The sequence below is a fragment of the Osmerus mordax genome, chromosome 25 (genome assembly GCF_038355195.1).
Source record: "Osmerus mordax isolate fOsmMor3 chromosome 25, fOsmMor3.pri, whole genome shotgun sequence".
Taxonomy (NCBI): Eukaryota; Metazoa; Chordata; class Actinopteri; order Osmeriformes; family Osmeridae; genus Osmerus; species Osmerus mordax.
In genome coordinates, this window is record NC_090074.1 from 5,869,338 (window position 1) to 5,890,851 (window position 21,514).

At 49.1% G+C, this 21,514-nt stretch overlaps 2 protein-coding genes and 2 non-coding genes across 4 annotated transcripts; 2 read left to right on the forward strand and 2 right to left on the reverse strand.

Moving 5' to 3' along the window:
- The first annotated feature begins 1,379 nt into the window (after nt 1-1,379).
- Nucleotides 1,380-3,281, forward strand: LOC136933333 (uncharacterized). The gene is made up of 2 exons (XM_067228649.1): nt 1,380-1,741; nt 2,294-3,281. The coding sequence occupies exons 1-2, from the start codon at nt 1,380-1,382 to the stop codon at nt 3,279-3,281; spliced, it is 1,350 nt and encodes a 449-aa protein (XP_067084750.1).
- Nucleotides 3,282-10,672: 7,391 nt separating this feature from the next.
- On the reverse strand, nt 10,673-10,785 carry LOC136933832 (U5 spliceosomal RNA). Its single transcript, XR_010874848.1, has one exon. It is a non-coding gene; the product is annotated as a U5 spliceosomal RNA (small nuclear RNA).
- A 1,204-nt stretch (nt 10,786-11,989) lies between these two features.
- On the forward strand, nt 11,990-19,589 carry LOC136933433 (V-type proton ATPase catalytic subunit A). Its single transcript, XM_067228817.1, has 15 exons — nt 11,990-12,029; nt 12,207-12,304; nt 12,441-12,569; nt 12,846-13,060; nt 13,172-13,309; nt 13,458-13,609; nt 13,776-13,938; nt 14,152-14,260; nt 14,388-14,510; nt 14,620-14,734; nt 14,959-15,022; nt 15,129-15,332; nt 18,103-18,197; nt 18,425-18,596; nt 18,700-19,589. The coding sequence occupies exons 1-15, from the start codon at nt 12,016-12,018 to the stop codon at nt 18,790-18,792; spliced, it is 1,884 nt and encodes a 627-aa protein (XP_067084918.1). The 5' UTR covers nt 11,990-12,015; the 3' UTR covers nt 18,793-19,589.
- LOC136933831 (U5 spliceosomal RNA) lies at nt 17,072-17,184 on the reverse strand. The gene has a single exon (XR_010874847.1). It is a non-coding gene; the product is annotated as a U5 spliceosomal RNA (small nuclear RNA).
- Nucleotides 19,590-21,514: the final 1,925 nt, after the last annotated feature.

Genomic DNA, 21,514 nt, shown 5'->3' on the forward strand with positions numbered 1-21,514 from the left:
CAGGGAGAGAGGCTTCAGGTGGTGGCGTACATGGACGACATCACCATCGTCGGCACGGATAGTCGGTCCATCGCCGCGGCAACGAAGGTGGTGGACGACTACTGTGCAGCCACTGGCGCCCTGGTCAATCGAGGTAAGAGCGAACTGTACCTGTCGCAACACTGGAAAGAAGCGATGACCACCTCTTTCCCTGTAAAAACAGACAACATCAAGCTGCTCGGAGTCACCTATCAGAACAACGGGAAAGGGACCCTGACCTGGGCCAACACCATCAGTCAAGCCAAGCAGAAGATCGCCCAATGGAGTGCGCGGTCCCTCACAATAACGGGTAAGATCCTGATCCTGAAGGCAATAATCCTCCCCATTCTCCTCTATGTCGGTAGGGTGTTTCCCCCGGACAGGGTGACGAGCAAGACCATCGAGCGGCTGATGTTCACCTTTGTCTGGGGGAGCAACATGGAGCGCTTGAAGAGGACCATCATGTACAGCGCAGAGGAGAAGGGGGGGAAGGGGGTCCCAGACATCCTCAACATCATAAGGGCACAGGGCCTCTCCCAACTGGTCACAAATATCCATAAACCGGACAGGAAGGCAGGAGCCTTTGAGAGGTACTTCGCCACACCCATACTCAGAGCACTCCGTATCACCAACACCACCATCAACCACACTGTGCCCTACTGCTGGGACCCCCCGAAAGTATACAAGGAGTGGAAGAACTTTGCCTTCAGGACGGGTCTGCCCGCAGCCGGCCTGGCCTCCTGGAAATACAAGGACATCATGGCACACATCAGAGGGAAGGACAACATCACACCACCCAAGGCCAGGCCGGCCCTGGACATCCAATAGGTATGGAAAAACATTAGCCACAAGTGCATCAGCAATAAGCAAAAGGATTTAAACTGGTCAACTGCTCACGGCTGTCTCCCCACCAGAGAGTTCATGTACAGACGGCACATAGCCCGTACCGAGCTCTGCCCCCACGGTTGCACTGACACTGAAAACATTTACCATCTGTTTGTCAAGTGCACCGTGGCCAGGCGGGTCTGGGCCCTGTTTGTTCCCTCTGTCTCCCTCTACAGGAACATCATCTTGCCTCGCTTGGCGGCGGACGACATCCTGTTCGGTCCTCCGGGAGGCTGCACGACCCCCCGCCTACAACATCAGTGGAGGATCGTCAGCGCCGTCAAGCAGGTGATATGGGAGACAAGGAACATCAGGGTCTACCATAAACAGGACCAACCTCTCACCGTCCAGAGGAGGAGAATCACTCTCCTCCTCAGGGACTACGCCATCCTGGACTTCAAACACCACCCGGACACCGCCAGAGACACATGGGGGGTTGAAAGGTGGAAGGACGTGTCCATCTAGCTCAGCCCCCCATGCCACCACATCGCCACACCAGCTCTGCACTCCGCCCTCCGTCCCCGAAGGCCAGACGGCGTTCCCCTTTCAACACCCTCATCGCCCCCAACACCACCACCTTCCGGGCAGCCACCACTTCACCCGTTCCGGCACCAAGCCCGAAGACCCAGGGGCACCAACACCTGCCCCCAGTACGAGGGTCCGGAGAGGAGAAACCCACCAGGCTCAATGGGAAGTACACGAAACATTACACCTGCACCCCAGTATCCTTCCTCACCCCCTTCCTTCCTCCCCTCTCCACCATCTCCCCCTATCACCTCACAGGGTTCCAGTTGGCCACATCAGCCCAGCAGCAACATCCTCCACCCCTCAAGGACCGGTCAACCCCCCCACTCCATCTGCTGCAGCACCTGGAACCCTCCTCCCTGGACCCCCGAAAAGGACACTACAGCCCCCCCTCCCCCCCCCCCGGCACAAGGACAAGCCCCCCCCCCCCCCCCCCCATCTCATCAAGAAGACTGGCCCCTCCGCCCCCCCCCTTTTTTCACCCATACACCCCACCCTACTTACCCGGACACCACAGGGCACACTGCACCGCACCTGGACTGGGCCCGAACTGCAGCACCCCCAACCATCCCTGGAGGAGGGGATACCCCCTCGAATGGCTCCTCCCGAGGTTTCTTCGAAATTTTCTGAAAAGAGTTTTTGTGAGGAGTTTTTCCTCGCTTTCTTGGAGGGTTTTAGGTTGGCGCAGGGAGGGCCCACACTCTGGTGAAAGATTAATGAGTTTTTGAGGTAATTGTCATTGGGTGATTGGATATGTTTTGTATTATTTGCATTGGGTGAAATGTGGTGGAAGTTATAACATGTATTTGTAAATATTTGTTTTTAATTTTGGTAAAACCAATAAATACGTAAAATTTTACTAAAGACTTCCCACACACGCCCCTGCAACCTGTGTGGGCTTCAGGGACACCTCTACAGAGACTGCCCCCAGTCCTACGCCAACAAAACCAGGAGACCGGCCACTACCACCACTACGGCAGCTCCACCGACCCCCCCCCCCCCCTACCCCTGACCCCCCCAACCCCCCTACCCCTGACCCCCCCCCTTCAGACTCCTCCACACCCCCCCTTTTCATCATTACGGATCCCGACCCGGTTCCTGACTCCCCCACCAACCCCACCCCCGACCCAAAGACCGACATCCTACCACCGGGGGCAGTCTCCCCCCCACCGACACAATTAGGCCTACTGGACCCTCAGACAGACATACCCATCCCTCTCCAACCGACACCCGTCACGACAAATCAGCCAACATTACAGGACTCTGACTCCACTGACATGACTTCCCCGATATACTTACCCATACGCACCTCCACCCCTGCCGGGTCGGTAACCGTAAGGGAGCCGGCCCTGGTAGGGATTGTCACCCCCCACGACTTACCCCCACATTCCCAGTCACTGTACAACGAGAACAGCAACAACACGCCGCCCTCAGACTGGAACCAAGTCGTTCTGAAGAGGAAACGTAAAACCATCACTGCGACCTCCGAAGACGACTCCACCTCGACATCCGACTCCCCCTCCCCCCCGGAACCACCACCAAAGCCTCCAGGCCCCCCTCCCCCCCCCCCTCCTCCCCTTCCCCCACGTCCCCGCCCTTGCCCCAAGTCCAGACGCCATCCCCCCACAGCAGTCTCTGAGCCCACACAGGATCAGACCAGCCAGCCCCGGCCCACCCAAGGACCCTCCGTGCCGGCCGAACCTCCACCACCAGGCAGACGGTGGGGGGACGACGAAGCCGTGAGCAACCAGGGGGAGGTGCCCCATCCGGACTACGCACAGGAGGCCATCAGGAACCTCCAAATCATCGCCACAGGAATCGCCGGACCCGTCAAACCATCACAATCACCATGACCATCACAATAACATCACTCAACACCCGCAGCATGTTACAACAGGAGAAGAGGGCAACCGTTTTCAGACACCTCTCAACACAACCGGCCGACATCTACCTCCTCCAGGAGTGTGCCATTCCCTACAAAGGGATGGATGCACTTCTGGAGGGGGAGTGGACTCGGGGAGACTCTCTCTGGTCAGGTTCCAACACGGCCAGAGCGGACGGGGTCGGGATGTTGGTGGCCAATCCATTCCTCCGACAAACCAGCCATCGAGTCGTCGAGAGCGGGCGGATCCTGGCCGTCGACCTGGAGGTCCGGGGTTCCCCGCTCAGGGTCATCAACATCTACGGCCCCACCAGCGTCGCAGAGAGGGTCTCCCTCTACGCCAAGCTCCGACCTCTCCTGATGACCCCCATGCCAGTAGTGGTAGGGGGCGACTTCAACTGCGCTCTGAGGGACGAGGATCGGAGCAAACCCAGGAAGGACAGATCCACCACAGCACTACAGGACATAATCAACGACTTCTCCCTGGTGGACGTCGGCGGCACCTCCCCCCCAACACACACGTGGGTGAGATCCTCGGGCTCTGCCTCTTCAAGGATCGACATGTTCTTGCTCTCGCCAGGCCTGGGAGTGTGTTCCTTCAAGACCCAGGCGACGCACTTCTCAGACCACAGGATGCTGACCGTGACCCTGCGATGGGAGGGGCCAGCCAGACCAACGAGGGGGCCCTGGAGGATGAACACATCGGCACTCCAGGACCCCTCCACTAGCCACTCCTTCTCCAGGCGCTACCTGGAGTGGAGGACCCTGAAGGAACTATTTACATCCCCGATAGAGTGGTGGGAAATGGTTAAGTCCCGGGTCAAGGGGTTCTTCGGAGGGGTGGGAAGGAGGAAGGCTAGGGAACAAAGGGCCCGTTTTCACCACCACAACGAGGCCCTACAACGCCTTAGCCTCCTCCAACTCAGAGGATTCGACGTGACCCGGGAGCTGTCAGAGACCAAGGAACATCTGGCCACACTCTATCGGGAAGAACAGGAGAGGAAGACCTTCAGGGATAAACTCCGGGGCCTGGAGGAGGAGGAGAAATGAACAAGATCTTTTTTCCGCAGGGCACGGTCCAAACAACAAGGCATCCTGTCCCTCTATAACTCCAGCGGCCAGACCGTCACGGACAGCGACAACATCAGGGAGGTGACCGAGGAGTTCTACGGCCGGCTGTTTGACACCAAGCCGGCAGACGGGGCTCTGGCGGAAACCTTCCTCGACGGTCTGGACCAAATCAAAGAGGGGGGCGAGAGCGAGGAACCAGAGCTGAGCCTGGAGGAGCTCACCCGGGCCGTGCACTCCATGAACACCCGGAAGGCCCCGGGACCGGACGGGATCCCGGCGGAATTCTATCAGGCCTTCTGGGAACTCATCAAGGGCGATCTGGCCCAGGTCCTCCGGGCAGTCTACAGGGAAAGGAGGCTAGGAGAATCAATGCGACAGAGTACAGTTACACTAATACCCAAGAAGGGGGACCTCAAGGACCTTCGGAACTGGCGCCCCATCAACCTCCTCTGTTCGGACTACAAGATTCTCACGAAGGCCCTCATGTGGCGCTTCCAAACACACCTCCCCACAGTCATCAACCCGGACCAGACCTGCGGCGTCCCCGGAAGGTCCATCAACGACAACTTGCTCCTGGTGAGAGACCTCATCTTCCACTCCCAGGAGCGGAGGTCCCCCTTCGCGCTCCTCTGCCTCGACCAAGAGAAGGCCTTCGACCGGGTAAGCCATGGCTTCCTGCAGGAGGTGCTAGGGAGGATGAACTTCCCACAACACCTCATCCACTGGACCAGGCTCTGCTACAACAACATCACGAGCAGAGTCCTGGTCAACAAACAGCTCACAGACCCCTTTCCTATCCGGTCTGGGGTCAGACAAGGATGCCCCCTAGCACCCCTGCTGTACGTCATCTACCTGGAGCCTTTCCTCCGTAAAATCAGAGCTACACACACCATCCAGGGTTATCACCTCCCGGGGGCCCAGGGAGAGAGGCTTCAGGTGGTGGCGTACATGGACGACATCACCATCGTCGGCACGGATAGTCGGTCCATCGCCGCGGCAACGAAGGTGGTGGACGACTACTGTGCAGCCACTGGCGCCCTGGTCAATCGAGGTAAGAGCGAACTGTACCTGTCGCAACACTGGAAAGAAGCGATGACCACCTCTTTCCCTGTAAAAACAGACAACATCAAGCTGCTCGGAGTCACCTATCAGAACAACGGGAAAGGGACCCTGACCTGGGCCAACACCATCAGTCAAGCCAAGCAGAAGATCGCCCAATGGAGTGCGCGGTCCCTCACAATAACGGGTAAGATCCTGATCCTGAAGGCAATAATCCTCCCCATTCTCCTCTATGTCGGTAGGGTGTTTCCCCCGGACAGGGTGACGAGCAAGACCATCGAGCGGCTGATGTTCACCTTTGTCTGGGGGAGCAACATGGAGCGCTTGAAGAGGACCATCATGTACAGCGCAGAGGAGAAGGGGGGGAAGGGGGTCCCAGACATCCTCAACATCATAAGGGCACAGGGCCTCTCCCAACTGGTCACAAATATCCATAAACCGGACAGGAAGGCAGGAGCCTTTGAGAGGTACTTCGCCACACCCATACTCAGAGCACTCCGTATCACCAACACCACCATCAACCACACTGTGCCCTACTGCTGGGACCCCCCGAAAGTATACAAGGAGTGGAAGAACTTTGCCTTCAGGACGGGTCTGCCCGCAGCCGGCCTGGCCTCCTGGAAATACAAGGACATCATGGCACACATCAGAGGGAAGGACAACATCACACCACCCAAGGCCAGGCCGGCCCTGGACATCCAACAGGTATGGAAAAACATTAGCCACAAGTGCATCAGCAATAAGCAAAAGGATTTAAACTGGTCAACTGCTCACGGCTGTCTCCCCACCAGAGAGTTCATGTACAGACGGCACATAGCCCGTACCGAGCTCTGCCCCCACGGTTGCACTGACACTGAAAACATTTACCATCTGTTTGTCAAGTGCACCGTGGCCAGGCGGGTCTGGGCCCTGTTTGTTCCCTCTGTCTCCCTCTACAGGAACATCATCTTGCCTCGCTTGGCGGCGGACGACATCCTGTTCGGTCCTCCGGGAGGCTGCACGACCCCCCGCCTACAACATCAGTGGAGGATCGTCAGCGCCGTCAAGCAGGTGATATGGGAGACAAGGAACATCAGGGTCTACCATAAACAGGACCAACCTCTCACCGTCCAGAGGAGGAGAATCACTCTCCTCCTCAGGGACTACGCCATCCTGGACTTCAAACACCACCCGGACACCGCCAGAGACACATGGGGGGTTGAAAGGTGGAAGGACGTGTCCATCTAGCTCAGCCCCCCATGCCACCACATCGCCACACCAGCTCTGCACTCCGCCCTCCGTCCCCGAAGGCCAGACGGCGTTCCCCGTTCAACACCCTCATCGCCCCCAACACCACCACCTTCCGGGCAGCCACCACTTCACCCGTTCCGGCACCAAGCCCGAAGACCCGGGGGCACCAACACCTGCCCCCAGTACGAGGGTCCGGAGAGGAGAAACCCACCAGGCTCAATGGGTTCCAGTTGGCCACATCAGCCCAGCAGCAACATCCTCCACCCCTCAAGGACCGGTCAACCCTCCCACCCCATCTGCTGCAGCACCTGGAACCCTCCTCCCTGGACCCCCGAAAAGGACACTACAGCCCCCCCCCCCCCCCCCCCCGCACAAGGACAAGCCCCCCCCCCCCCATCTCATCAAGAAGACTGGCCCCTCCGCCCCCCCCCTTTTTCACCCATACACCCCACCCTACTTACCCGGACACCACAGGGCACACTGCACCGCACCTGGACTGGGCCCGAACTGCAGCACCCCCAACCATCCCTGGAGGAGGGGATACCCCCTCGAATGGCTCCTCCCGAGGTTTCTTCGAAATTTTCTCAAAAGAGTTTTTGTGAGGAGTTTTTCCTCGCTTTCTTGGAGGGTTTTAGGTTGGCGCAGGGAGGGCCCACACTCTGGTGAAAGATTAATGAGTTTTTGAGGTAATTGTTATTGGGTGATTGTATATGTTTTGTATTATTTGCATTGGGTGAAATGTGGTGGAAGTTATAACATGTATTTGTAAATATTTGTTTTTAATTTTGGTAAAACCAATAAATACGTAAAATTTTACTAAAGACTTCCGTGGAGAGGAACATTACGAGTATCAATCAATTTTTTGATGCCCTGCTAACGCAGGGCCACTTTCTCTGTTAAAAGTAGGAGTTGGCGGAGGGAAACATAATTTATATGGTATTAGCACATAGGCATTATATTGAAGAGGAATATTTGGGACAATACCGTCAACAGGCGGCAGGGGGCTGTACCTTACATAGCCTACTAACTAGTAGCCTACATACCAAATTAAACGATCGCATAACGGTGTGCCCATAGACTTATATACAGTAGACACAGCAAGCCTGCTCTTTCAAGATGGCGTCCCCATTCATTTCAATGAAAAGAATAATATAGACATCGTCTGGACAACAGCTACTGAAACTTCACCAACTAGAAAGAGGATGTATAAGAGGGGACTAGCAAATCAGAATCAGAATTCGGTTTATTCGCCATGTAAGTTATACAAACACGGAATTTACTGTGGTAGTGTAGCCGGTGTGTGGTGAAACTCTTCAAGTATGTAACAGGCCACTCGCGGCAACGAATTGCTAGCTTTTCGTTGGCGTAGTTGGTAGGGTTAGTCTTGAGAGCTTGGGAAGTCAGAGGTGGTAGGTTCGACTCCTGGTCCGGAGCGGACAGTGGCCCGTGTACCTCTGACGAAGCTTGCAAGACCACATCTGTTACAGTAGGGAGGTGCAAAACACTAAACATATACAAATCTTAAATTAAGTAAAAATACTAAAGTTTAACTATTTCTAAGAACTAAACTAAGAATAAAACAATTTAAAAATAAAATATATATAAAAATAAGAATAAAGAATGAGCTCTGCCCATACGGCTGTGGAGAAGTGGAAACGGAAGTCCATATAATGTGGGAGTGTACTAACTACAGCAAGAGTGACATGGAGGACATTCCAACCTCTTATTAACCGTCCATGCGGTCCTCTGGGGCGCTGTACGAGCCCCCGCCTACAACACCAGTCAGATGGGAGTGGGAGTCAGATGGCTGAGCGGTGAGGGAGTCGGGCTAGTAATCTGAAGGTTGCCAGTTCGATTCCGGCCGTGTCAATTGACGTTGTGTCCTTGGGCAAGGCACTTCATCCTACTTGCTTCGGGGGGAATGTCCCTGTACTTACTGTAAGTCGCTCTGGTTAAGAGCGTCTGCTAAATGACTAAATGACTAAATGACACCAGTGGAGGATCGTCAGCGCCGTCAAGCAGGTGATATGGGAGACAAGGAACCTCAAGTTCTACTACAAACACAAACAACCATTCATAGTCCAGAGGAGGAGAATCACTCTCCTCCTCAGGGACTACACCATTCAGGACTTCCAGCATCACCCGGACACCGCCAGAGACACCCCCATGCCACCACACCAGCTCTGCACTCCACCCTCCGTCCCCGAAAGCCCGACGGCGTTCCCATCCAACACCCTCATTGCCCCCACCACCACCACCTTCTGAGCAGCCATCACCACACCACACCCGTTCCAGCACCAAGCCCGAAGACCCGGGGGCACCAACACCTGACCCCAGTGCAAGGGTCCAGACAGGAGAAACCCACCAAACCAAATGGGTAGTACACTACACCTGCAACTCGGTACCCTGTTTCACCCCCCCTCCTTTCCTCTCCTCTCCATCTCTTCCCTATCAGCTCACAGTGCTCCAGTCGGCCACACCATCCCATCAGCAGCATCCTTCACCCCCCCAAGGACCGGCCATCACCCTCCCCGGCACACCCGCTGCAGCACCTGGAACCCTCCTCCCTGGGGCCCCGAAAAAGGACACCACTTTCCCCCCCCCCCCCGCCCCCCCAGCACCAGGACAAGCAACCCCCCCCACCCTGCCGCCCCCTCACCAAGAAGACTGGCCCCTCCACCCACACACCCCACCTTACCTACCCTCAACACACACACAGAAGACACGGCACACGCACCAGTCCCGACCTGCAGCATCCTCAACTGTCCCTGGAGGAGGAGATACCCCCTCGAGTTTTTCCTCACTTTCATGGGGGGTTTTAGGTTGACGCCGGAAGGGCGAATAAACACCATATTGCCGAAGTTTCCCTACGCAAACATTTACTTTTCATAATAAGATAAAGTGGCCCTGCGTGAGCAGGGCATCAAAAAATTGATTGATACTCGTAATGTTCCTCTCCACGGAAGTCTTTAGTAAAATGTTACGTATTTATTGGTTTTACCTAAATTAAAACAAGTATTTACAAATACATGTTATTACTTCCACCACATTTCACCCAATGCAAATAATACAAAACATATACAATCACCCAATGACAATTACCTCAAAAACTCATTAATCTTTCACCAGAGTGTGGGCCCTCCCTGCGCCAACCTAAAACCCTCCAGGAAAGCGAGGAAAAACTCCTCACAAAAACTCTTTAGAGAAAATTTCAAAGAAACCTCGGGAGGAGCCATTCGAGGGGGTATCCCCTCCTCCAGGGATGGTTGGGGGTTCTGCAGTTCGGGCCCAGTCCAGGTGCGGTGCAGTGTGCCCTGTGGTGTCCGGGTAAGTAGGGTGGGGTGTATGGGTGAAAAGGGGGGGGGGGGGGGGGGGGGGCAGAGGGGACAGTCTTCTTGATGAGGTGGGGGGGGGGGGGGGGGGGGGGGCCTGTAGTGTCCTTTTCGGGGGTCCAGGGAGGAGGGTTCCAGGTGCCGCAGCAGATGTGCTGGGGGGGTGGGGGGGTTAACCGGTCCTTGAGGGGTGGAGGATGTTGCTGCTGGGCTGATGTGGCCAACTGGAACCCTGTGAGGTGATAGGGGGAGATGGTGGAGAGGGGAGGAAGGAAGGGGGTGAGAAAGGGTACTGGGGTGCAGGTGTAATGTTCTGTGTACTTCCCATTGAGCCTGGTGGGTTTCTCCTCTCCGGACCCACGTGCCTCGGGTCTTCGGGCTTGGTGCAGGAACGGGTGAAGTGGTGGCTGCCCGGAAGGTGGTGGTGGTGGTGATGGGGGCGATGAGGGTGTTGAAAGGGGAACGCCGTCTGGTCTTCGGGGACGGAGGGCGGAGTGCAGAGCTGGTGTGGCGATGTGGTGGCATGGGGGGCTGAGCTAGATGGACAAGTCCTTCCACCATGTGTCTCTGGCGGTGTCCGGGTGGTGTTGGAAATCCAGGATGGCGTAGTCCCTGAGGAGGAGAGTGAATGTCCTCCTCCTCCGGCAACTCTTACTTTTAACAGTTAAAGGGCCCTGCGTGAGCAGGGCATCAAAAAATTGATCGATACTCTTAATGTTCCTCTCCACGGAAGTCTTTAGTAAAAGGCGAAAGGCTTATACGATTGAAGAGAAACCAGAGTGTATACATGCTCATCGGGAAGCCTCTACGTACCCATTCTCGGCAATGACATTGCATTTGATGGTTCAACATTGTGTTTTTCAGGATACCCACGCAAGTAGGGCGTACTTGAAAAGTACGCTAACACTTGTTTAAAGTGACAGATATGCAACTTTATATCCAGTAATATACTGCTTTTTATTTGGTCTGCCTACACGCGAAAAGCATGATGGGAAATAGTCCTTTACGTTGAGAAAAACGGAACATTTCTTCAATTTAACATTACATACTTTGAATGATGCCCTTTAAACTCGTATGCATAACTTATTCTGTTATAATTAGCCTACGTTATGAAAAGAAACACTTTTGCAAAGGTTTATCGAAATGTACGAGTTTTGATGTGCATACAGACATGAAAATGTTATCGTCCTATTTAAACCTGTGAAAGATATTCTTATGTCCCAACTGGACACCCAGTTGAATGTTGGTTGTGATTAAAAGGAAATTTAAATGTTTTGTGTAATGTCACCGGTCATTAGTCAAACAAAATTAACTACTGAAAACTTGAACAAATGTATACATTTTTCGAAGAGGTGTCGAGAGGATTACTATCAGGAAGTGAAACTGGAGCGGAATTGCTCCATTTTGGATCTTCGGAGCACATCGCTTCCATTAAAAGTAGGGGCCACAATGGTAATGTTTTCTTCAGATAATCTTGTTCCCGTCAGCTGATCCGTGTAGTTAACCTCGCTCCTGTCCTAACCACACGACTCGATCAGACGTTCCGAGTTGCGAATCACGCAGCGCATTTGCATTTCAAAAGTAGGTATATGACTTAGGCTACATTTGACAAACATTATTCATCGTTTGTCACAGACTGCAGCGCAATACTGTATCGTAGCAGTTCTAGCTCGCTAACGATGATAACTAGTCTTCTTCCCGTGTGGACTTAAACCAAAAGCAGCTTACTGGTTAGCCAGGGCAAGGCTTGCTAGTTGTTGTTAGACAGTACAGTAAATAAGTGGCTAACTCAAACTCATTGCCTGTAACTTATGTTCTAGCTATTCATCCTTTGGGTGGGCAGAATACAAGCTGGCTTTTGTGCCTTATATGTGATATTATGACAGCAAGAGCAATTAAGGTTATGTTAATGTATGTGTGTAGACAGATGGATAGTCTTGGCAAGCCCATTGTCTATACATATGACTACATTTTTCTAAATTCACTAGTGGTCAATAGACTAGTTTCAGTCATATGGCTGTGCAAAGGTAAGCCAATGTTTTTCTCAATCTTGTGCTTCTTTAACTCGCTAAAGCATGCCTGTCTGTGTTTTCAATATGTCAGCTTGGCTGTTACGCATACTTGGTCTGACAGATTGAACTTGCAGTATCAATGTATTTATCTTATTAGATAATCCTCTCTTTCTCTGTCTCTGTATTTTACAGGTCACACAAGTTTAGGATGGATACTTCCAAGCTTCCTAAGATCCGTGATGAGGAGCGGGAGAGCGAGTTTGGATATGTCCATGGGGTTTCAGGTCCAGGTCAGTTGTCTAGCAGTCATGTTATGTCAATCTGTAGTACAGTTTTCTTATATGCCTCTATAACATGTTGTTTCTATGAGAAAATCACTTTCATTCATTTATTCCTACTTATATTATTTGACCTCTCACCCCACAGTGGTTACAGCAACGGCCATGGCAGGAGCGGCCATGTATGAGCTGGTCCGTGTTGGTCACAGTGAGCTGGTGGGAGAAATCATCCGTTTAGAGGGAGATATGGCCACCATTCAAGTCTACGAGGAGACTTGTATCTTTTCAAAATGGCACCCATACTGTACATGATTGCGCCGTTTCCAAAAGGGAATTTGTCCCATGAGAAAACAAAGAAGAATCTAAAGAAAATGTAACTGTCATATCGGGAATAGTGTCAACCCCACATTTCTTGGACGGTCTCTGAACTTGTTTAAGATTTAAAGTGCGTACTTCTCAGTCTCATATCCACCTCCACCTGACCGACTTCTCCTCCCACCTTGGTATTTTATCTAGTATTGTTTCATGATATTTCCCTGAACTTCTGCGTCAGCTGGTGTGTCTGTCGGAGACCCTGTCCTCAGGACAGGAAAACCTCTTTCTGTAGAGTTGGGGCCGGGAATCATGGGTTCCATCTTTGACGGTATTCAGCGCCCGCTGAAGGACATCAATGACCTCACTCAGAGTATCTACATTCCCAGAGGGGTTAACATTGGAGCCCTCAACAGAGACCTTAAATGGGAGTTTTCTCCTGGACAGAGCCTCAGAGTAAGACAAACTTGATTTAGGCCTTTGTGTTGTGTACGGTGGGTCTGGATATGGGGTTTTATTCGAAAAAGAAGTATCTACATTAAAGCATCCATACTTTCTTCCTATCAGGTTGGGAGTCACATTACCGGAGGGGATATTTATGGCATGGTGTTTGAGAACTCCCTGATCAAGCACAAGCTCATGCTTCCACCACGGAACAGAGGCACGGTCACTTACCTGGCCCCACCTGGAAATTACGATGTTTCTGTAAGTGGTTTACTCAGAAATATTTCTGTCCAGAGCATCGCTGACCCTAAGAATAGGCAGATCCCGTTTTTTTTGTTTCAGTTCAAGAGCAGGTTTAATAGTGTTATATTGTCAGATTGATTGCACTTCTTATGTGTTCGTATGTCAGGATGTAGTGCTGGAACTGGAGTTTGAAGGAGTAAAGGACAAGTTCACCATGATGCAAGTTTGGCCCGTACGACAAATTCGTCCTGTCACAGAGAAGTTACCTGCCAATCATCCTCTGCTTACTGGCCAGAGAGTTCTGGACGCCCTTTTCCCGTGAATATAATTCTCATTACTCCAAAATTGTCTTCTTTAACACCTCCTCCTTTCACAGTTATTGTAGTCAAGCTATCATGCTAGCTAGGATTTTCTTTTTGAATGACAAATGTTCATCCTAAAACTGGAGAAACGATTGTCTTGGTATGGTTGTCTTGGTACACAGCTGTGTCCAGGGAGGTACCACTGCTATCCCCGGAGCCTTTGGCTGTGGGAAGACTGTGATCTCTCAGTCCCTGTCCAAGTACTCCAACAGTGACGTCATCGTCTATGTGGGCTGTGGAGAGCGAGGGAATGAGATGTCTGAAGTACTGCGAGATTTCCCTGAGGTTGGTGACTCTTGGGAAATTGATTGAATTGAATTGAACATAATTATCATTACTAATCATTGTTATTGTTGTTAAATACGATATACATTTACACCTAACATATTTTACCAGTAGGTGGGTGTGAAAGGAATATAATACCAGTTTAATGAAGAATTTACCAGGATGTTCAGCATTTGCTACATCTAATCTACTGTGCTCCCCTCCATCCGACAGCTTACTATGGAAGTGGATGGAAAGGTTGAGAGTATAATGAAAAGAACAGCCTTAGTGGCCAACACCTCCAACATGCCTGTGGCTGCCAGGGAGGCCTCCATATACACAGGTATCTGTCAGTCTGTCAAACAGTTTCAAAGTGTAACAGGTCATTTTAGCTGGGAAGACATTGCACGGCCGTGACGACGACTCCTACTCTTTTTGTGACACCTGGGACTTTCCGTTCTGCGTTTTAGGGATCACCCTGTCCGAGTACTTCAGAGACATGGGCTACCATGTGAGCATGATGGCTGACTCCACCTCACGATGGGCTGAGGCCCTCCGAGAGATCTCAGGGCGATTGGCTGAGATGCCCGCTGGTGAGTCCACTGAGCCAGTGCCGACGAATGGTGACCCTTCGAAAGCTAGTTGGTAGTGTTACTCTACTCAGTTTGAACTGATCACACTTCTGTGGCATGCTGTTGACAGATAGTGGATATCCTGCTTATCTGGGGGCCAGACTGGCCTCTTTCTACGAGCGTGCCGGTAGAGTCAAGTGCCTGGGAAACCCAGAAAGAGAGGGCAGCGTCAGCATTGTGGGAGCGTGAGTAGTACACCTGTCTTCCAGCAGGGGTCATTGTTAACCAACGATTAGCGCTCTCCAAACCTCTTCTTGTGTAAATAGCATCCTGTCATCTAGTATAACTGATTTGCATAAGAACTGCGGACATAATGTGACAGGTATGGTAACAGGTTCTGATTTCATCAGATCTCGCAAACTATTCTCATACAACTGGAACGTAAGGTCATGTTATTATTCTGTCCCAGTGTGTCGCCCCCTGGTGGAGACTTCTCAGACCCTGTCACCTCAGCCACGTTGGGTATCGTCCAGGTAACAAAATATAATGGCCTCAGAGTGGCGTTCAATTATTTGGGAAAGCTGTGAACTATGACACTCTATTCCTAACGGGCTCTTTATTTTTGCACCCTTCTCTCAGGTGTTTTGGGGTCTGGACAAGAAGCTGGCCCAGCGGAAGCACTTCCCCTCAGTCAACTGGCTGATCAGCTACAGCAAGTACACCCGCGCTCTGGACGAGTACTATGACAAGCACTTCCCTGAGTTTGTGCCGCTGCGCACCAAGGCCAAGGAGATCCTGCAGGAGGAGGAGGACCTGGCTGAGATAGTCCAGTTGGTCGGCAAGGTGAGGCCAGGTTTCGAAATATGGTTTTGTTGCGTGGCGGTGGGGGTCGCGATTCGCATTCTTTTGGATGTTGTCCGTATTTGTCAACCCCAATCTTAGTGAAGGTGAGGTATGTGGAGAGTTTAAGACAAAACTGGTATTCTTGGTAGGAATCCTTCTGCTTTCTTTATTACAGGCATCTCTGGTCTTGACATGTTTCATGTCACTTTGTTCTAGTGGACTGTTTACAGTGTACATTTTCCCTGGCTACTTTCAGGGCTCTCAAATCAAAAGTTTGCTGTGAGATTACCATACCTGTCAACATTTGGGTACGTTGTCAGGTATCCGGGAGACGAGACCAGGGCGGGGGTGGCACACCGTTATGCGATTGTTTAATTTGGTATGTAGGCTACTAGTTAGTAGGCTATGTAAGGTACAGCCCTCTGCTGCCTGTTGGCGGTATTGCCCCAAATATTCCTCCTCAATTTACAGTTTTTTACGATCGCTATGACAATTTTTCCAAAACTCTCAACGCACCAACACACCTACAACACACAATTGGCAAAACGGTTAATTTCATGCTCAAAGTCACACATTGTAAACTAAACTCCAACACTAATTTTCATAACACAATCATACACTAACATAAAACACTGTCTACCAAAACACTCACATGTTCTCTTCCAACGGGAACATTTAGTCAATCATAGCACAATGTCATAAAAACACTAACATCAGATGGAACTACAGAAACGGCATTCTTTTATATATGTCAGATTTCACAGTATATTGATCATAGATTGTGTTTTGCACAGCAGTTTTTTTTAAGCCTCTGTACATTTTTGTTTTGTTGGGTTTAGGAAATGCAGCATTTTGTTTCTTTTGCTGCAGATATTCAGTACAAAAAAATGAATGACCCATCTCAGAGTAGCATTATAGAATGTACGGTTTATGAAAAAAGAAGAGAGAGAATTGCTGCAGTAAAGGCTTCATTTGCAACAGGACATTACTGTAAGATAACAGAAATATGCAATATAGCTGCCATTTACAGTATTTCATCAGTTACCCTAGCTCTGGCCCTTCTGAGCGTCACCACGCATTCTAACTCCTCTCCCGCTCCCTTGTCCTGGTACTTGTCTTCCTCTCCCTCGTGCAGGTATTATTCTTACTTTCTTTGTGTTGCTCTATATTGTTATTTTTCCACACAAGATCAGCCCAAAGAGGTCCTCTTTATATACCATATGGTCATGCGATTGAAAGAACCTCAACACCTGAGTGTTTCCTAGATGGAAATCAGCTGTGATTTATTTGCATAACTTCAACCAGCTGTTTCTAAGTAGCAATGGAATAAAATACAAGGGATGTATTTGTGTTTCAATTCACGATATGAACAGCTGTTCACTTTGACTTTAGCCAATAAGTTAGGTTTAGAACATGATATCTGTTCTGACATACAGTGTGCGCATTGGTAAATTTGGCAGTAAAAATCGATTGTTTTGGTCTTGGTTGAGCTTGTATGTAAAAGAAGTTCAAGCATTTTAAATTTGTGTTTACTGTATGCATTTTGTCAAAGCAACAAGAAATGTGTTAATTGTATAGCCTACTCAGACAGATGTTGTGCTAACTGTGTTAACAGTTAAGGAAAATTGTTAAAAGTATTGAAAAAATTGTCATTGTGACAAACTGCAATGCTGGTAATGTCCGCCAACACCGTATTGCCGACGTTTTCCTCCGGCAACTCCAAATTTTAACAGATAAAGGGCCCTGCGTGAGCAGGGCATCAAAAAATTGATTGATACTCGTAATGTTCCTCTCCACGGAAGTCTTTAGTAAAAGGCGAAAGGCTTATACGATTGAAGAGAAACCAGAGTGTAATACTGCCAATGGGAAAGCCTCTACGAACCTATTCTCGGCCATGACATTGCATTTGATGGTTCCACATTGTGTTTTTCAGGAGACCCACGCTAGTACTTGAAAAGTACGCTAAAACTTGTTTAAAGTGACAGATATGTAACGTATGTTAGTATATCCAGTAATAGACGGCTTTTTATTTGGTCTGCGTACACGTGAAAAGCATGATGGGAAATAGTCCTTTACGTTGAGAAAAACGAACATTTCTGCAATTTAACATTGCATACTTCGAATGATGCCCTTTAAACTCTCATCGAATACTTTATTATGTTATACCTACATGGTAAAAAAAAAACTTTTGCAAAGTTTGATCGAAATGTACGAGTTTTGCCGTGCATGTGTTACAGACACGGCCTCGACCCAGTCGGAGTAAATGCAGTCGCCGACGGTCTTAGTTTTTGTCGTCCTATTTCAACATGTGAAAGATATTCTTATTTAAACATGTCCCAACTGGACACCCAGTTGAATGTTGTTTGTGAGGAAAGTTTAAAGGAAAGTTTATTTTTGGTGTGTAATGTCTTAATCATCATAAAAAATGACTAGACTACTGAAAATATGTATTCTTTCTACCTGGAACAAATGTATAATTTTTCGAAGAAGTGTCAAGGAAATTAATTTAGGAAATGAGAACAAGAGAATTACTATCAGGAAGTGAAACTGGAGCGGAATTGCTACATTTTGGATCTTCGGAGCACATCGCTTCCATTAAAAGTAGAGGCCACAATGGTAATGTTTTCTTCGGATAATCTTGTTCCCGTCAGCTGATCCGTTTAGTAACCTCGCTCCTGTCCTAACCTTACGGCTCGATCAGACGTTCCGTGGAGAGTTTAAGATAAAACTGGTATGCTTGGTAGGAATCCTATTGCCTTCTTTATTACAGGCATCTCTGGCAGAGACTGACAAAATTACATTGGAAGTTGCTAAACTCATCAAAGATGACTTCCTACAACAGAATGGTTATACTCCATATGACAGGTGAGCATTGCAATATTGGAAGATGGATACAACTACTGTTTTTTGGCCTTATTTATTATATACATATGAGTGACCGGTGTGTGTTATACAGTAGACCTTGACAAACAGTTTGTCTGTTAAGTGCCGCAAAACGCAGCCTCTCTCAATCCTAGTCCGAACCAGGATTGAGAGCGGCTGCTTTAAGGATTATTCAGAATGACAAACATTCCCCTTTCCCCTCCCCGAAGGTTCTGCCCCTTCTACAAGACCGTGGGCATCCTGTCCAACATGATCGCCTTCTACGACATGGCCCGGCACGCGGTCGAAACTACATCCCAGAGTGACAACAAAATCACCTGGTCCATTATCCGTGAGAACATGGGAGAGGTCCTATACAAGATCAGCTCCATGAAATTCAAGGTAGCCAACTCGATACGATCCAGGGATGTTTGATGTTTGAACTGCTCATTTGAATTGAACTCTTGACTCCCAAACCCTCCTGTCTTATTAACTCTTGTTTCAGGACCCAGTGAAAGACGGGGAGGCTAAGATCAAGGCGGACTATGCTCAGCTTCTGGAGGACATGCAGAACTCATTTCGCAGCCTGGAAGACTGAGCTCTGGTCCTTCTCTCGACATCCCTTCCTCTCCCAGCCCTGCTAGTTCTCCCAATGCCCCAGTGAAACACAATGTGTTGCTCCAGAGGCGCCCTGTTTGTGAATGTCTTCTTTGGGCCTGTGACCTCACTACAATCACTTCAACTCATTTCTATCCTTGGTGTTCCCCTACCCAGATCCACATTCCAATCTTATGTCCCTTATCACAACACTACACTCTTGTATGTTTCTTACAACCCTACTGTCGTTTACAAGGCAGTACTGGAATCCTCTGGGTTTAAACTTGAAGTGATCGGTACCAAATGTGACACGGAGAGAAGGACCAAATGTTTTGATTGTAGCAATAAAACTGCTGCTGCCCCTACTTGCATAGATGTGCAAGTGACCACAAGCCGTGACAGTACTACTTCATAGCCCCCTTGTTGCAGCCAGCCATTTATGGCCCCAATCAGGTGCAACACTTGCACTTAACTTGCTGCTGCAACAGAATGCTGACTGTCAGTTGATTGACACATGTGGATGTATACAAGACAGATTGTTGACTGAAATTGAGACATTTGGTCAAGGGATGGAGGCCTCCTGTTTGTTGTCAGGATGTTGAGACACTTGTCGTCAACCTTACCTCAGAGATGTGAATTTGTTTTCTCTGAGGATACATTGATGTTGGTTATTTGTCTCTGTGTGTGTGTGCGCGTGTGTAAAACTGTTAGTCCCTTGTGGCAAACATGTTCTGGTATATTTATGACAAATATTCTATTTGGTTTCAAAGATAAATAAATTGATAATGACTATTTCCATTCAGCCACAGTATCTCATATGTCAACATGAATGAACAATAAGACAGAATACATGATGTATCAGATGATCGGGCATTAGCTGATATACTGACAGATTAACCAACAACCCTTAACCGTAACCCACAAATTATACAGATGTGTTATTCAACACACAATAAAATATCTTCTCTTTTTCAAATAAACCAGACAAACAACATTCAGAATATGATTAGTCATAGGGACACTGACATCCCAGTTTATCACATTTCAATTATGCTGACAGATTTAGTCTTCTATCCCCACCTATGAATAGAGGACAATTGTTTAAACTACACATACAGTTGTGTTTGTCTATCACCTGTTTTTTTCTTATCCCTTCCCTGCTGGTTTGAAAATGTCACTTCATTGGGCCGCCTGCCCTCCCTTCTACAGTTGACTCTCTGGGGTCTGCTGTGCCAATAGGGCCCCCTCTCTTGGCAGAGAACTGTAGAATGAGTTAGGGATCGGTCTCTGGGTAGTGATACAAGGGTACAGTGGAGGACTGACCTTTCGAGAACGAAGCTCTCACTCTGGTGCTAAACTCAAAACACATATGCTTCCCCCAAAAACATCCAAATATGTTTGGTAGCACTCACCAACTTTGAGGGGAATAAGAAAATGAAAAACATTGACCATTGGCCGCCTACTTCTAGTGTGTACCTGCATGGATAATACAATAATTATTCGAACATATACTTTATATGAATGTAATCATATAATATTTCCAATTAAATGAAAATTCATATTGAATGAAGATGTACAATGCCCAACTTTATTTTAAAATCCCCATCAAATGTGCTTACTTGACTACAGTTCTAGCTATACACTGCTGAGCGTGGCTTTACACATGAGACTCAACCTATTACAGTGTGCTGTCTGCAGCTGACTGCATTACTCTGCAAAAATTGGATTAGTGTCTTTCTCTTGTTTAATGCATGTGGTTTAAGCTTTCAGTACTCCTTTCTTCTGCCTAATGGTAAGCAAGCCAAGGGAACATCAGTCTCTGAATTGATCTGGATCATCCACAGAAGACCACCAGAGTAGACAGTAGGAGGATTCAGCCATCTCTGCATCTCCCTGCTTGTAATATGAGTGTGTGTGTGTGTGTGTGTCTGTATGTGTGTGTGTGTGTGTTTGTGAGAGAGTGTGTAAAAGGAACATGCAGTAATTAGTGTACAATACAGCTCTGTCTTGAGGATCTCAAATAGTCCCTTCAAGTTACAGATGCAATGGGTTCAGTCTAAGAAGTATCAGAAACCCTCTTCAATACTGTTCTATGCGGAGCTGGGGGGAAGGGTCACATGGCTGGCTGGAGGAAATATGATGCCAAAGGGTGGGGCTACACTGTCCCTCAAATACCCCGACACCCTGGTCCTTGCATAACCGCCTGTAGCCTATAAAGTCTTCCCCACTTAGTGTCATTCAATCCAGTGTGAGCTGTCAAGAGTTGTAGCTGAAGATTTTTTAACACGTTGGTGTTGTGAGCAAATGAGAGTCTGAGATAACTATGGCCTGTGTTCCGTGCAGCTAAACACATCAAACCCTAGACAAAAGAGACCGAAAAACAACCTTCCCGAAATTGCAGCAGTATAACCAAAATGCGACTAAATAGGCCTACATTATCAGACTAAATGTACAAGCCATTAAACAAGATCTAACAGCGGACTAAAGAGAGAAAGGGTCGTTTTATTGATACCAAAGACATTTAAAGTAGCCTAATTTAGGTCCAGTAGCTATACCCAACCCATGTATTATTGTAATATCCGTAGACAAAAGATGCTCTTCAGTTGTAGGCTAATTGCTTTCACTTCTACACGTAGCCTACGTTATGTCTCTACGGCACCTACCACTGAGGCACTGTGGAGAAGCTGTCCGCCTGGGAATCCTTGAAATACGAACCCTCTCTA

Excerpts from the sequence above, each read along its gene's own strand:
- LOC136933433 (XM_067228817.1), top strand. Across the intron at positions 14,735-14,958 it reads AGCGTCAGCATTGTGGGAGC|TGTGTCGCCCCCTGGTGGAG; the intron begins GTGAGTAGTACA and ends ATTCTGTCCCAG. Across the intron at positions 15,023-15,128 it reads CCACGTTGGGTATCGTCCAG|GTGTTTTGGGGTCTGGACAA; the intron begins GTAACAAAATAT and ends CCCTTCTCTCAG.
- LOC136933333 (XM_067228649.1), top strand. The coding sequence starts at position 1,380 with ATGCCACCACATCGCCACACCAGCTCTGCACTCCGCCCTCCGTCCCCG. Across the intron at positions 1,742-2,293 it reads CCTCCACCCCTCAAGGACCG|ACTTCCCACACACGCCCCTG; the intron begins GTCAACCCCCCC and ends ATTTTACTAAAG.